We start from the raw sequence: 16,079 nt of genomic DNA on the forward strand, positions 1-16,079 counted from the left end.
TTGGCTTTTTGGGACACATTTTCTAACAAGATTTAGGTGGTGGAAGACTTACAATTAGATCTATTTTGGCCTTGTCCACTTCAATCCCCTTTTTAGAAATGACATGGCCAAGAACTATTCCCTGTTTGACCATAAACTGATATTTTTTTCAGTTGAGAACTAAGTGCTTCTCCTTACATCGTTCTAGAACTAATTGTAGGTGATTCAGACACTTGGAGAAGGTTAGGCCAAAAACAGAAAAGTCATCCATAAAAATTTCTAGAAATCATTCTATCATATCTGAGAACATGCTGATCATGCATCTCTGGAAGGTTGCCGGTGCATTACATAGTCCAAAGGGCATTCGTCTATATGCAAAAGTACCAAATGGACAGGTGAATGTAGTCTTTTCTTGATCTTCAGCGGCTATGGGGATCTGGTTGTAACCGGAGTATCCATCAAGAAAACAGTAAAACTCTTGTCCGATTAGTCTTTCCAATATTTGATCAATAAATGGTAAAGGAAAGTGATCTTTCCTTGTCGCAGCATTCAACTTTCTATAGTCTATACAGACCCTCCATCCCGTTTGGGTCCTAGTTGGGATAAGTTCGTTTGCATCATTTTGGACAACTGTTACCCCAGATTTCTTGGGTACTACTTGAATTGGGCTTACCCAAGAGCTATCAGAAATAGGATAAATTATTCCACTATCTAGGAGTTTCAGAATCTCCTTTTTAACTACATCCTTCATAGCTGGATTAAGCCTTCTTTGGGCTTCTCTTGTTGGTTTAGCCTCTTCCTCTAAGTATATTCTATGTTGAACTATAGAAGGGCTTATTCCTTTGATATCTGCTATGGTCCAACCTATTGCTTCTTGATTTGCTTTTAGAACTGACACTAACTCCTCCTCTTGCTTGGGATCTAGGTCTGATGCAATAATTACAGGCAAAATTTTTTTGGGTCCTAGATATGCATACTTGAGATGTTCTGGGAGGGGTTTCAGTTCTAAAATGGGTGCTTCCTCTATCGATGGTTTAGGTGATGATTTCACCATCTCAATGATTGGTTCAGTAGGAAGTGTCGATTCCTGATTAATCTGATTTTCTTTAAGTATTTCATTGACATCCTCAGACTCATGGATTAACCAGGGGTTAGACTCTAGGTCGACTTCATCATCACTAATGTCAATGGATTCATAAATACCATCTTGGACTACATTGACATCAGCATGAGAAGAGGATTCCTATTCTAAGTTAAAAATATTAAGCTCAATGGTCATATTCTCAAAGGATAACTTCATTAGACCATTTCGACAATTGATTTCAGCATTGACCGTAGCTAAGAATGGTCTTCCTAAAATGACAGGTATATGTCCTTTAGGATTCGCAACTGGCTCAGTCTCTAAAATAATAAAATCTATAGGAAAAATGAAATTTTCAACCTTTATCAGAACATCCTCGACCATTCTCTTAGGGATCCTGAGAGATCTATCGGCTAACTGTAATGTGATCCCAGTAGGTTGAAATTTTTCTAATCCTAGTTGCTCATACAACGAATATGGAAGGATATTCACACTAGCTCCTAGATCTAGCAAGGCCTTTTTTATATTGGTTTCTCCAATAACACAAGAAATTGTTGGAGCTCCAAGGTCCTTATATTTAATTGGCACATGGCTAGATAGTTATGAACTGACACTTGCAGCCAAAAATACTTTCTTTGGTACATTAGTGGTCCTTTTCCTAGGACAAAGATCTTTTCAAAATTTGGCATAAGTTGGAACCTGATGGATTATATCTAAAAGAGGAATATTAACTTGGACTTATTTAAATACCTCTAAAATTTTGTCTAAATGTTCAGATTTATTGGATTTCAGTCTGTTTGGAAAAGGAGCTCTAGGACTTTTAAGTACTGGACTAGGTGAATTTTCAGTTTCTGGTGCTTGAGGTTGAAAGGTAGTAGTTTTAGAAGGTGACTCGGTAGATGAGTCCTCTATATCATCAAGTGCAACTACCTTATTGTCTATTTGTTTTTCCGATCTTAAGGTATGAATGGCATTTACACCATTAACTTGGTTTCCTTGTTGGGGTCGTGGACCATTTTGGTTCCTAGGATTTGGCTCAGGTTGGCTAGGTAACCTACCATATTCTCGTTCACTAATGGTCGAAGCCAGCTGACTTACTTGCATTTCCAGACGGGCTATAGCTTGGGTGTTATTATTTATGAGTTGACCCGTGGTTTGCATAAAGCTGGTATGTATCTTCATCATGGCTTCTAGGCTTTTCTCTAAAGAGGTAATTTTCTTGTCATTATCATGGAAGCCTGACGGGTTGTTCATCACTGGGTTGGACCTTAGATTTTGCTGATTGAAATTTGGATTGCCTACATTAGGATTCTGGGACCATGAGAAATTCGGGTGATTCCTCCAACCTGGGTTATATGTGGGTGCATAAGGATTGTTCAATGGTCCTTGATAGGTGGCATTCACCTGTGCACACTCATTCGAGTAGGAACATTCTTCTAAGACATAGTCTGGTGCATTGCACCCTTTACACATGAGTGCAGATATTTGATTTACATTGGCTGGTCTCTGTAATTCTAAGGCTTCCAATCTACGTGTTAAGGTTGCAATTTTGACCTCTGATGCTAGGGTTGGTTGAATTTGATGCATTCCTCCTCTTGAAGGTGTAGCTTTATCAGGTTCCCTAGTTATTTTCTACTGTAAATTTTTTTTGGCTAGGTCTTCTAAGAATTGCCAAGCTTCAGTAGTTTTTTTGTTCATAAATTGGCCTTGGCACATGGACTCTAGCATGGTTCTTGAGTTTGAATCTAACCCCTCATAGATGATCTGGCATAGTCTCCAAGTTTCTATTCCATGGTGTGGGCATTGGGTTAAAAGATTCTTGAAACGATCAAAGTACTTCCAAAATGATTCACCAGCTAGTTGGTAAAATTGATTTATTTCATTCCTAATCCTAGCTGTTTTATGATGGGGGAAATACTTTTTCAAAAATGTTCTCACAAAGCCCTCCCAGGTAGTGACAGAATGGTTTGGCAGACTATAAAGCCACTTCTTAGCATTATCCTTAAGGGCAAAGTTGATTAATCTAAGTTTGATCTCATCCTCTGTTAATTGCAGTTTCATGGTTCCACATACCTCCTCAAATTCTCTAATAAATATATAAGTATCCTCTAATCCTGTAAATTTTGGAAGCATATTTATGATTTGAGGTTTGATTTCAAAATTGTTAGCTGTGGGTTGTGGCAACCTGATACAAGATGGTTGGATGGAGCCAACTGGATAATACAAATCCTTAAGGATTATGGGTTGGATTGGTTCAGCCATTAGAACAATAGGAATTGACTCAATTCTAACTAGACGACCCGACACTCTTCTCCACACACGAGGTGTACGATTCTCGATGTTTATACAATTTTTTTTTATAAAATTTTTATGTATAAGAAAAAGAAAGAAAAGAGAAAAAGTTCTAAAGAAAAGATCCTAAGGAGTCCTAAATCTAAAGAAAAGTAACCAAATTAATTTAAATTTTAATAATTTTTTTTTTATTTTTCAAACAAGTGAAACAATAAATTAAACTCAATCTATCCTAGGGTTAACCTAAATCTAGACAGCCCCTAACTGTTCCAAGATGACCCTTCAAGCCTTCCAAGTGGAGATTGATCAACTAGTTAGCCAGGTAAGTATAAGAGGTGGGAGGTTCACTCATCGTTGCCTTTCTAGACACCAAACGAGTTGGCCAGGCCAGCAACTGAACCAATTTAACAAACTACCCTCAGGGACTTGCCTAGACACCAACTAATCAAACAACTCAAACTTGGTAGAACTCTTAGGGTTCCTTATCCTATTGAGCTCGAATTCCTTAAGGTTGACGTCTAATTGATTTTAAGATTAAAGGTCTAGGTAATGCAATATGATGGAGATGGTTTTTGGGCTAAGAAAGGGTAATGAAATCCCCACCTTATCTTGTTAATGGGTTGATGCCCTTAGATTAATTATGAAAATACAAATGCAAATAAACAAGATGACCAAGAATGTAAAAGATTTTAATTTAAAATTTTTTTTTTATTTTGATATTTTCTTCACGATTATGAAATGTCTTTTGTTTTGTTTTATTTTTTTTTTTTTTTTTGTGATTAAGTAAATTCAAATGATTAAGTCTAAAAGGAAAAGTAATTAACTAAAAATAATAAAAGAGAAATTAGAAGCGTACCTGAGTTTTTCAGCAATCACCAATTAAATTTAAAAACCTAAAGGAAAAAGAAAGAGAGTTATAAAGCACGAAAAATAAATATTTGAAAATAATTTAAAACGCCAAATCTCCGACAACGGCGCCAAAAACTTGATGTGCAAATCTTAAAATTTGTAAATAAAATCGCAAGCGCACAGTATGCAGAGTAGCATGACTAGCGAGTACGGGTCGATCCCATAGAGACTTAGTTTAAAAACGATTTTCAAATCTATGCTCAAGCGAGCTTTAACGAAAATCGAAAATCGAAAGTTGTTTGCTAAAGACAATAAGACTAAGGATCTAGGGTTTTTGAATCCACTAGATCTAGATTAAAAAATTCTACCTAGAATTTTTCTTATTGATCCTAACGACTACTCCTCTTGTTTTTCCCAAGCATAGATTATGAAGGGACTAAGGCCCAACGATAACCCATCAAGATTCTTTACAGGGGAGTAGTAACTAGGATCCCTTAGGGTTTTCTCCTCCTATGCACTGAATCAAGCATGAACTATGAAGGAACTCTGACCCAACTGTAGTTCATCAAAAATTCTTGGCAAAAGAGGAAGAAAAAGAAACCCTAAGAAAAAGAAAGAACCCTATGTAAAATCCCTACTCATGATCTAGCTTCATCGCAAACCCTAAAAGGGATGCTTAGCTAGACATAATCTAAATCTACTTGCAAAATTTAAATGCAGAAAAATAAACTACCTTAATTTCATAAATTAAACTATCCTAATTGCATAAATTTAAACTGCATAATTTAAATTAACCTAATTGCATAAAATTAAATTGCATAATGTAAAGAGATAAAATTGCATAAAAATAAGATTTTATATAAAAAAAAAAATTTATTACAAAAATCTCAAAGCTCGAGGCTTGAGAAGAAAGCTAAAAACCCCACTATCTAGGGTTATAAGCTTGATCGGAAGGAAAGAATCTTTAAAACAAGGGCCTTTGGGGGCTTTTTATAGGCATTTGGGGGTTATAAGGTTTTCAAAACTTTAGATGTGGGACTAAGAGATTTTAGAGGGCTGTTAGAGGGGTTTAGGGGCTCAAATCTCGCTCAAAAAGTACTTAAATCCATCAAGAAACCCTAGAAATTATTTCAGCCGTCCGATCTTCATCTAAAGGACCCAATTCATCTAATAAATCAAGTCGGAAGCGATTCTGGGCCGTCGGATCACGATCTAGGTGAAGCGCTGTCGTGGATCGTGCTGCAGAGATAGGATCAGGTCAGATGCGTCACGGACCGTCCGATCAAGGTGCTGGAAGATTTCGTCCGTTGGATCGCGCTGCAGAAGGATCCCGTGTTGTCCTAGTGTTTATTGATTCTTGCAATTGCCTTGATTACGGTTGGATCTTGACCGGCTGTGATGGTGGCCGTCCGATGGCGCAAAAATGTGGAGCGTTGGATCTTGATCAGAGAAGATCGGACCATCGAGTGATGTGAAGTTACTAGGTTGCCCTTCGGACCTTCTTCTCTCTCCTCATGAGCCCTGGACCGCGCACGTGGATCGGGCTCATGATGCGTTGCGGTGAGCCGAGACTTGCTGATTGGCTGGTTTATGGTGCGCCGATGGGTCCATGGTCCAGGCGCTTGTTGCTGTAAACCAGGCAGCTAACCAGATCATCAAATCAGTTGATTTTTGATCAATTTTGACCTGATTTGACTCGGGTTTGATCCAATTGAGTCTTCTTTCTTCATTCTTCAATTTCTGGGTCAATTTAACTCCGTTTTGCGTAAAATTTACGCCGTTGGAATCCTCTTTCCTTGTTCTTTTTATTGATGACCTCTTCTTCTGTAAAATATAATAACAAGTATCAATTTCCTAATAAAGTTAGAAAATTTAGATATTAATTGATACTTTTTATGTCAATTTGTGACATAAATCAGGTTGCTTTATGATAGCATGATAAGATACTTTACGTGTTTGTGGAGAGAGTTTCTTATCAAAATACGGTGGTTGCCATGATTTTTGCGATCTCAAGTTGGGGACATGACACAACTTTTCAAGAACTTGTTTATGTGCTTGAATTGTTTTGTCATGTTTATTTCACTCAAGTATGTGTTGAATGTAGCAACGACCAGAAGGAGCCTTGTGATTCAAGTTCTTTTAGTCAAATATGAACAAAAACATCCCATGCAATTTAGGCTAGATGGAATTTTCCTTAGTGAAATTACTGATCATAAAAATTATGTTGATTGTCTCCCAAAGTAAAGATGATGAGTGATGGTTATCTTTCTTGGAATAGATCTTGTTATCGTCATGAATGCAATAAAATTTGAAAAGTCAATAAATAGTTGAGAGCATAAAGTTTGTCCAAAATGTAGTTCAGCTATTCAGAGTAGTGTTAAAATAGAAAATCAGGACATCCTTCCTAAGTGATCTCAAAGGGGCAAATCCACAAATTTATCTTGGTCCTGCCAAAATTTTTTACGATATTAAATTTATCATGTGATGCAATATCTAGATCCAGAAAAATTGTTTTAGCACATCAACTAATATTATCTGAGGAGGAAAAAAGTGTGAAGCTGATATAGTTTTTTTTCTCTTTAATAATGGATGCAAGTTGTGTAGTCTTTCTTGACTACAGAAATGCAAAGTTACAACAGCTTTTGCACCAGAGTATAAAACCTTCCTTCATTTTCTGCCTGTGCTAACTCACCAGATATAGGAAATTGTACTAGACTAACCATATTTTAGCTAACGGCTTCTGAGATTGCATTAAAAGGAGGCAAATGAGGTATTACACAATTTTCGAATGCAACAGAAGTAATTTGACAAAGAGTATATCTTCTTCCACAATGCAATTTATACAATAATGCTTCTTGATGCTTCATTAGCGGTTTCAATACAAGCAAGTTTTAAATTGTTTAAAAAGGCAATAGTTTTGTTGGTGAAATCTTATAATAAAAAAGCCTTTCATCATCTTTTCATGGATATGCTGGAAACATATCAAACAAATGAACAGTTCAGCATGGTCCACTTTTTGTTCATCTAAAGGAACTTCGGACCGATTAGAATGACAAATTAGACCAGAATAAACACCTTTGAATTTCTGCATCAAGAAATGTTGTCTACTCCGTTGGGCAGGCAAACCTGTTGGCCTGTGACCTTTATTTCAGAACAGAGCTATATCAGAAAGTTCTCTTCATTGCTGCTGCAGCTTGTATTCTGCTCATGAGACTGAACATTCCTCATGTGATCCCACCTCCATCAATTCTCCTGAGCTGCAGTAGTATTACCACAGCAGCAAGGCCCTTCTGGATCAACCCTTCTCCTATTCTCTTTGTCAGCATTGCATACGTGAATGGTTAAAGTGAATAATATTGGCACCAATCAGGACAATGCTGCAGTTAACTGGCACTCACAACCTTCTCTGGCTTGTCTACTCATCGAATCGGGAGTTGCCTAGGACTTGGGAGGGCAACTGAGCAGTTATGGATAAGTACCAGACAGCATCTAGGTTACAAGCAATCCTGAACTCAATGTTTCCCATAAGAAAGATTTTGTGACTAATGTTATTGATAACAATCAAATGTCGCCCTTATGCCAATGCCACAAAAAGAATTCAAGCATATAAGTTACAAAAAATAAAAAAAAATGTACAACACAAGCTCAAATGTCAAAACTTTCATCCCCACATCTTCCCCCAGCACTCATCAATCATCCTCCATACCTTCTTCCTCTTACAAACCCCTCTCAGCACCTTCTCCCAAGTGGATGCTTCCGGAGCCAAACACTTCCTCAGCATCACCTCCATAATCTCAGAAGCACCTTCCACCCTCTCCCTCTTGATTAGCCTCACCACTAGCCCATCCAAAAACTCCCTTCCCTTTCCCTCCACCACCAACCCTTTCAAAAATATGTTGCAGGTGACGGGATCCGGCTCACACCCCCTATCCAGCATCCGACCCAGCAAGTCCATCGCCCTGGTGCGGTTACCGCCTATCAACAAACTATGAAACAATGTGTTATAAGTGACAGCATCCGGTTCCACGTCTCCTCGAGCCAGCATATCGTTGAATAGCCTCATCCCTCCATCCACCATCCCGGCCTCGCACAACCCTCTGATCATGGAGGTGTAGGCGACCAAGTCTGGGGTGCACCCCTTATTTAACATGTTCTTCCAGGCCATCATACCGTCCTTCAGCTTTCCCTCCTCGCAGAAGCCATGGATCAGAATACTGTAGCTCACCTCGTTGGGCTCGCACCCGAGCTCGACCATACGATGCCACGTGGCGAGCGCTCGTTGGCTGTTGCCCGCCTGAAAGTAGCCCCTTATGATGGAGCTGAAGGTCAGCACATTCGGGTTGCAATCCTCCGCGGTCATCTTACCGAGCGCCTCCTCGGCGGCTTCCATCCGCCCGTGGCGGCAGAGCCCGTCGATGAGGGCAGTGTACAGAACCGTGTTGGGCTTTATATAGGAGGAAGAGGTGGTGGTCGTGATCTCGTCCCATATTCTCATCGCCTCGTCCGGGTCGCCGGAGCGGAAGAAGCCAGCGATGAGGGCGGAGTAGATGAACTCGTTGGGCCGAAGGCCGTTCGCAGCCATGTGTTCGGCGAGGTGCTTGGCGTCGGAGGGGCGGCCGAGGCGGACCAGGCCGTCGACCAGGGTGCCGTAGGTGATCTCATTGGGTGTGCAGCCGTCGCGAGGCATGCGGGCGAGGAGGGCGGCGGCGTCGTCGAGGCGGCCACGGAGGCAGAGGCCGTGGACGAGGGTGTTGTAGGTGGCGAGGGTCGGGGGGCAGCCCTTGAGGAGCATGTAGCGGGCGAGCTTGGCGGCGCGGTGGAGATCGCCGGCGCGGCAGAGGGCACGGAGAAGGGAGTTGAAGGTGACGGTGGAGGGGGCGACGCCATCAAGCTGCATTTCGTCAAGCAGGGCGAGGGCATCGTCAAGACGGCCGGCACGAGCGAGGGCATCGATGAGGGTGGAGTACGAGTAGACGTCGGGGCGAAGGGGGAGGGGGAGGCGGAGGCCATCAGCGGCGTCGAGGTGGTGATCGCGGAGGAGGCTGAGGGCGCGGTCGAGCGAGCCGGAATGGCAGAGGGCCTTGAGGAGGAGGTTGAAGGTGAGGAGGTTGAGGGAGAGGGAAGGGTGGCGGCGAAGGGCGGAGGAGATGAAGGGGAGGGCGAGGGAGGCGAAGGGGTGTGGGGAGGAGAGGAGGGCGGCGAGGGCGGAGTTGAGGGAGCGGGCAGAGGGGGCGCAGCGGAAGGCGGGGAGGAGGCGATCGAACAGGCGGATGGCGGCAAGGGGGAGGCCGGCGCGGCCGAAGGCACGGATGATGGGGATGAAGACGCGCTCGGGGAATGGGCGGCGGTCGCGGCGCATGCGGGAGAGGAGGCGGCGGAGGGCCGGCAGGTCCGGGGGGGCAGCATCGGAGAAGGCGCGGGCTAGGGAGAGATAGGTGGCATCGCCCTGAGTGTAGGCCCCGGATCGGCGGGCCGAGCGGAAGATCTCATCGGCGAGAGGTGGTGAAGGGTCGTGGGAGAAGCTACGGAAGGACGGCCGGGAGTTAACGCGGAGCTCGGTGAGACCAAGGCGCATGACTCCGCATTAGGTTGGCGTAATGCCAGTTCTATATAAATGGTGGTCGATTTTTTATTTACACTCTTTTTTCTTGATGTACGTTAAAGAGACGCTGGTCTTCAATGAACTCCACTCTAAACTTATGTTTCACATGTTAAATTACATGGAGGCTGTTGGGGTTACTTTTATACTGACCGAAGGTACGTGACACGGATGGCTTTTAAACTTCACTTCCCTTCGCGCACATGCTTTGAGAATTGCTTTGAATCCTTTGGACCTGATAGAGATTTTAATTGCTTTTTTTTTTTTTTTCCCATCCCACCCTCCCACCAGCATTGGAACAAGACAAAAAGGAAAAAAAAAATAAAAATAAAAAGAGAAAAGATGACAGAGAAAAAGAGGGAGAGAATGCACCCACATATCCATCCTCGATCTCGGCCTCTGATCCTGTGCATCCATCCTCCGCTCGGCGCCTGAGTCCCATAGCGGCCTTGGCCTCTGCATCGGTTGCTGATCAACTTTAAGATCATTTATTAAGATCCAGACTTGGTTGGAATGCATTGAGTCAACTTTTGACTTTATTGCTTCTATCGATTTCTCGAAGTCGATGTCCAATACCATCTCATTATAAATTTTGAGATCATCTCCGTATTCTATACTTTTCATGAGGAACATTTTCTTAACTTCCTCTATGATGATACTTAAGTATCTCTTAGGAGGATAGAAAATCCTATTCGATCTATGAGGTGGAATAAGAAGTGTATATACTGGCTCAATGTGAATAGGTTCAGTAGGTTCTATGGCTCGTTGCTTTTCAAAGACTCTTTTTTTAAGCTCAATTTTCCTTCCACTATCTCCATTCTAGATAAACTAATTTTTCAAGAAGATAGTACTTTGGCTCATAATCATATTGTGGTCCTCTGAAAAGTAAAAGTAGTATCCCTAGACTCTTTAGAACACCTAATATAACAAGCCCTATAGGATCTAGCCTCTAACTTATCCGTTTGTAGTCACTTGACATAGGCTAGACATCCCCAAGTCTTGAGATGACCAAAACTCGATTTCTTATCATGTCATATCTGATATGGTGTGATAGAAATGGATTTAGAGAGAATCCTATTCAATAGCCAAATTAAATCATGTCTTTAAAAAAAATGTAAAGCTCACCATGGACTGAACTATATCCAATAGAGTCTGATTCCTATATAGTGAAGCTATGCCATTTTTCTTGAGATAGATTAGAAACTCCCATTAAGGTATTTACCTTTTCGATCTGATAAAAAAATCTTAAAGATTTTTTTAATTTGTTTCTCTACTTCATTTCTAAATTTCTTGAATTTTTTAAATACTTCAAATTTATGTCTCACACACATCTGTACCATAACAAATCATCGGTAAAGGTTATGAAGTAGGAATAACCTCCTCTGACCTGCACATCAAATGGACTACATACATCAGTGTATACCAGAGTTAGCATCTCAATAGCCCTTTCTCTTTGTCCTACAAAAGATAGCTTGGTCATTTTTTCTTAAAGATAGGGTTGACAGATTGGATATTGTTGGGTTCCTGCCATGCAGTGAAAAGTGATTTTCAAAATTTTAAAATCATACAAATCAGTAGCTTTATCAAATAAAACTATCGAGCTAGAATCCAAACCCTAGAATCACCTTGCCGATATCGATCAAAGCAAAAACAAGCATGCATTGGGATAGAATTTTATACTTTTATCAAAATAAAAAAATGACATATTTGTGTTTTCCACAAGACCCCAAAGTAGAAGTTCTCCATCGGTGATCCACATGGAAGATGGCCAAGGTTCTTTCCAACTGGTGCACTGCTGCAGCCTTGTCTTCTCAAGAACACTGCCGGCTTCAAACTTGCATCACGATCGCACCAAAGCCCAGTTTCTTTCGATCAAGAAGTCATTCTTCAGATGTTAACTGTAACACATGAAAAAATCAAATCCTAAGGCACTCAAGCAACACTTGCTAAAAATCTCACCACCCTTATAGCAACTTTTGCCTCTCAAAATTCTCTCTTTTTTTCTCAAATTTTTTTTAAAATTTTTTTATATTTACCATGTCCCTTCTCTCTAATTTCACCTAAAAATCATAGCAAGAAGCTATGTGGGGCGTCCCCTATAAATAGGAGACCAGGGGATGTCTCATGGGATGAAGGGGCGCCAACCTTTGGCGCTCCAACTTTCCACGTGCCAAATAAATTCATCGAGTGAATTTTTAGCAATCCAATTACTTGGAGCAGAAGGACTCTTAGTTTTTTATGTGTCACAAAAAAATTAATGAATTTTGATAATAAAATATAGGATTTCTGATCGAGAATTTAAGGCAACGTGTGTTAGTTAAGAGCCATCTTTAAGAAGGACTCTTAACTTCACATGCCAAAATAAGGGGGGCAGCATTTATTTTTATGCATGGGTTTTGGTGGGCACAGAGGAGTTCTTCTTCACTTGAAACTAATCTAAATTGGATAAGGTTCCAATTTAAATTGATCCAATCCCATTAGGTCAGAGCCAACTGGTCTAGGTTAACTCAAATAATTTAATCTAAATCAATTTGGAAACTTGGGTTAATACAATATGCTAGCATATCAAATTAATCTATAAAATTTATATTAAACACTAATTAGATCAGACCAAGGCTAAATCTTAAAGTGTGTGACCTATTAGATTCTAAATCTAGCCAATAGTGGATCCAAACTTTTGATGTAATCCTAATCCGATGAGATTAGGTCACCCAAAGAGTCCCAATCAACTTGGACTCTTCCAAATTAATTTTAAAATCAAATTCTTTCAATTCTGATAAGTCCACAAGTCAAGATTGACGTCTAGCAATGTGTCATAACTATTCGAAAGATTTAAAATTATCAAAATACCTTTTAGTGGCAAGTTTTCGTATAATTCAATCTTTCAGTCAAACAACATCCCAGATATACTGTGGGCATGAAAATATATCAAATCCAATCATTATCTTTATGTATCTCGATCTGAAGGTGATGATTCAATTGATGATATATTAGAAATTTTTTTCTAATTATCACCCTGCTTTGGCCAAAGACTTTCAGAATCATCGTCCTATGAGATTACATAGGATATTCGCTCCCCTTATTAGAAGTGACTGATCTCTTATTGATCACTCACAATCTCCATACATACTTCACCATATCTAAAACACTCCACACAATGATCAAAGAACTAAGCTAGGTAGTGAACCAAAATATGGATCCATTTACACAAGGTACCATGGTGACCTCAGGTCTAAGGATCACTTACACAATTCTCACTAGAGAATCATCAGTTGACATGTAAATAAGACTCTATCTGATATTTTCTCGTAGGTTAATTCAGTAAACTCATTCTCTAATGAGCACCCATATCCTTGTATTAGTGTCACTATACAAGTAGTTGTGAGATCAACCACCTTCATTTCTGAGCATACATAGGACATGCTAGTCTTACCGATATCATTGATCTCTGACTCAATATACCAATGACTAAGAATATTTTAGATTAGAGCTATCAAGAATTTAGGTCTCACTGGTGTGATCTCATCACGACCCTAAAACTATTGTCCGAATCTATGGAGTTCATTATAATCTTAAGAACAACAAGATGCAGCATATAATGAATCAAAAATACTTATTTTATTAAAATAAATATCAATTATGTGAGTTTGAAAGATAAATTATAGAATACATCCTATCGTATCTCATATGCAATTGGCTTGTAGGGCATAATTCTTTCAATCTTCTACTTGCACTAAAGCCAATCGCTCATATACTTGATGCCCATAATATCAAAATAGCGGTCAAACTGTTGCATTGATAAGGCCTTAGTGAATGGATCCACTATATTATTCTTGGTGTCAACTTGCTTCACGATCACTTCATATCTTTCGACAATCTCCCGAACGAGGTGGAACCATCTTAGGATATGTTTGGATTTATGATGAGATCTTGATTTTTTGGCTTGAGCAACTGCCCCAGTATTGTCACAATAAAGAGGCACTGGTTGTTCAATCTCTGGAACCACACCCAACTCTGTGATGAATTTCTTCATCCAGATGGCCTCCTTAGCAGCCTCACTTGCAGCAATATACTCAGCCTCGATAATCGAGTCAGCAACAGTTTGCTGTTTGAAACTTTTTCAACTTACTACACCACCATATAAAGTGAACATATATCCATATATCAATTTGTTATCATCCGAATTAGATTAGAAATTAGAATCGATATAACCTTTCAGTTTTAAATCAGATCCATCATATATCAAAAAAATATCTCTAGTCCTTCTCAAGTACTTAAGTATGTTTTTCACAGCTTTCCAATAATCCTCTCCGAGATCAGCCTGAAATCTGCTTACAATGCCCAAGGTATAAGCAACATCAAGTCTGGTACATAACATAGCATACATTATTGATCCTATAGTCGAAGTATAAGAAATAGAACTCATTCTATTTCTCTCTTCAGGTGTCTTAGGAGACATCTTCTTAGAGAATTGTATGCCATGATCTATGGGCAAGTAACCTCTTTTATTTTCCTCTATGTTGAACCTCTTCAATATAAGATCAATGTACCTAGACTGGAACAAGTCTAGCATCCTATTCGATCTATCCCTATAGATCTTAATACCAAGTATATAGAATGCCTCACCTAAGTCTTTCATGAAAAACTTTTGTGATAGCCAAGTTTTGATCGGTTGCAACATCAGGATATCATTCCCAACGAGCAGTATGTCATCCATATATAAGATCAAGAAGACAATAGCACTCCCACTAGTCTTCTTGTATACACAAGATTCATCCATATTTTTGATAAAATCAAACGATTTGACTGTCTCATCAAAATGAATATTTCAGCTCCTCTATGCTTGTTTCAATCCATATATAGATCTATTCAGCTTGCATACCTGATTTACTCTTCCACTAGAGATAAATCCCTCTGGTTGAGTTATATAGACTTTTTTTTGAAGATTTTCATTGAGGAAGGCAGTCTTGACATCCATCTGCCAAATTTTATAGTCATGGTATGCTACAATAGCAAGCATTATCCGAATAGACTTGAGCATGTCTACTGATGAAAAGATTTCTTCATAATCAACATCTTATTTTTGTCTGAAATCTTTTACCACCAGCTTAGCCTTATAGGTCTCTACCTAGCCATCTGCTCCAATCTTCTTTTTGAAGATCCATTTACAGCCTATTGGGGTCATACCCTCAAGCGCATCAACCAAAGTCGATACTTGGTTGGCATACATGGAGTCCATTTCGGATTTCATGGCATTTAGCCACTTGTCAGGTCACTACTCATGACAGCTTTCGAATAGATCATAGGATCATCATTCTCAATGATGTGGGTTGTGTTGTCATTCTCAATGACAAACCCATACCTGAGTGGTACACTATGCACTCTACTTGACTTTCGCAAAGGAGGTATGTATACTTGTTGTACCTTAACAATGGGCACATCTGGTTGAGAACTATTTGGTGAATCTTGGATGGATTATAGGTTTTGAACTTTCTCAAGTTTAACAGACCTTCCGTTGCCTCCTTCTTGGATAAACTCTTTCTCCAAGAAAATAGCATGCCTACCGACAAATACCTTTTGTTGAGTAGGGTTATAGAAGTAGTATCCTATACTCTTCTTGAGATAACCTACAAATCTATATTTTTTTGATCTAGCATCTAGCTTATGTCTATCAATATTTTTCATATAAGCTGGGCAACCCTAAATCTTAAGATGCTTAAGATTGGATCTTTTTCTTTTTCATATTTCATATGGAGTGCTAAAAATAGACTTAGAAGATATTTTATTTAAAATATACGCTGCAGCCTCGAGGGTATATCCCCAAAAAGATATCGGAAGATCCGTAAAATACATCATGGACTGCACCATATCTAATAAGGTGCGATTCTTTCTTTCCATAATTCTATTTAATTGTGGAGTATAAGGAGGTGTCCATTGAGAGAGTATTCTATTTTATTTTAAACAATCGAGGAACTCATTGGATAAGTATTCTCCTTCTCGATCCGATCGAAGAGTTTTAATACTTTTACTAGTTTATTTTTTGACCATTCTTTGATAATCGTATGAATTTTATGAAACCATGTGCTATGGCTCGAATCCGTAGTCAATCCTATTTTCGATAGGAGCAGTTGATAATTGAATCTAATCTTTCCCATTATTTTACTATCCATAATAGTGCGAAAAGAAGGTCTGGCTCCAAATTGTTCTGGAATAGTGGCGTTGAGTTTTTTGACCCTTTGCTTTAGGATTAGTTAGTTCTATTTCTCGATGAGACTGGAA

At 39.6% G+C, this 16,079-nt stretch overlaps 1 protein-coding gene and 1 non-coding gene across 2 annotated transcripts; one reads left to right on the forward strand and one right to left on the reverse strand.

Annotated features, from left to right (window-relative positions):
• Window positions 1-2,846: 2,846 nt before the first annotated feature.
• On the forward strand, window positions 2,847-2,953 carry LOC140857640 (small nucleolar RNA R71). The gene has a single exon (XR_012141132.1). It is a non-coding gene; the product is annotated as a small nucleolar RNA R71 (small nucleolar RNA).
• Window positions 2,954-7,726: 4,773 nt separating this feature from the next.
• LOC140857549 (uncharacterized) lies at window positions 7,727-9,839 on the reverse strand. The gene has a single exon (XM_073256669.1). The coding sequence runs from the start codon at window positions 9,774-9,776 to the stop codon at window positions 7,863-7,865; it is 1,914 nt and encodes a 637-aa protein (XP_073112770.1). The 5' UTR covers window positions 9,777-9,839; the 3' UTR covers window positions 7,727-7,862.
• Between the last annotated feature and the right edge of the window lie 6,240 nt (window positions 9,840-16,079).

This window comes from Elaeis guineensis, chromosome 4 (assembly GCF_000442705.2).
Source record: "Elaeis guineensis isolate ETL-2024a chromosome 4, EG11, whole genome shotgun sequence".
In the NCBI taxonomy this organism is placed as follows: domain Eukaryota; kingdom Viridiplantae; phylum Streptophyta; class Magnoliopsida; order Arecales; family Arecaceae; genus Elaeis; species Elaeis guineensis.

Coding starts and splice junctions, on each gene's coding strand:
- LOC140857549 (XM_073256669.1), bottom strand. CDS start 9,776: ATGCGCCTTGGTCTCACCGAGCTCCGCGTTAACTCCCGGCCGTCCTTC.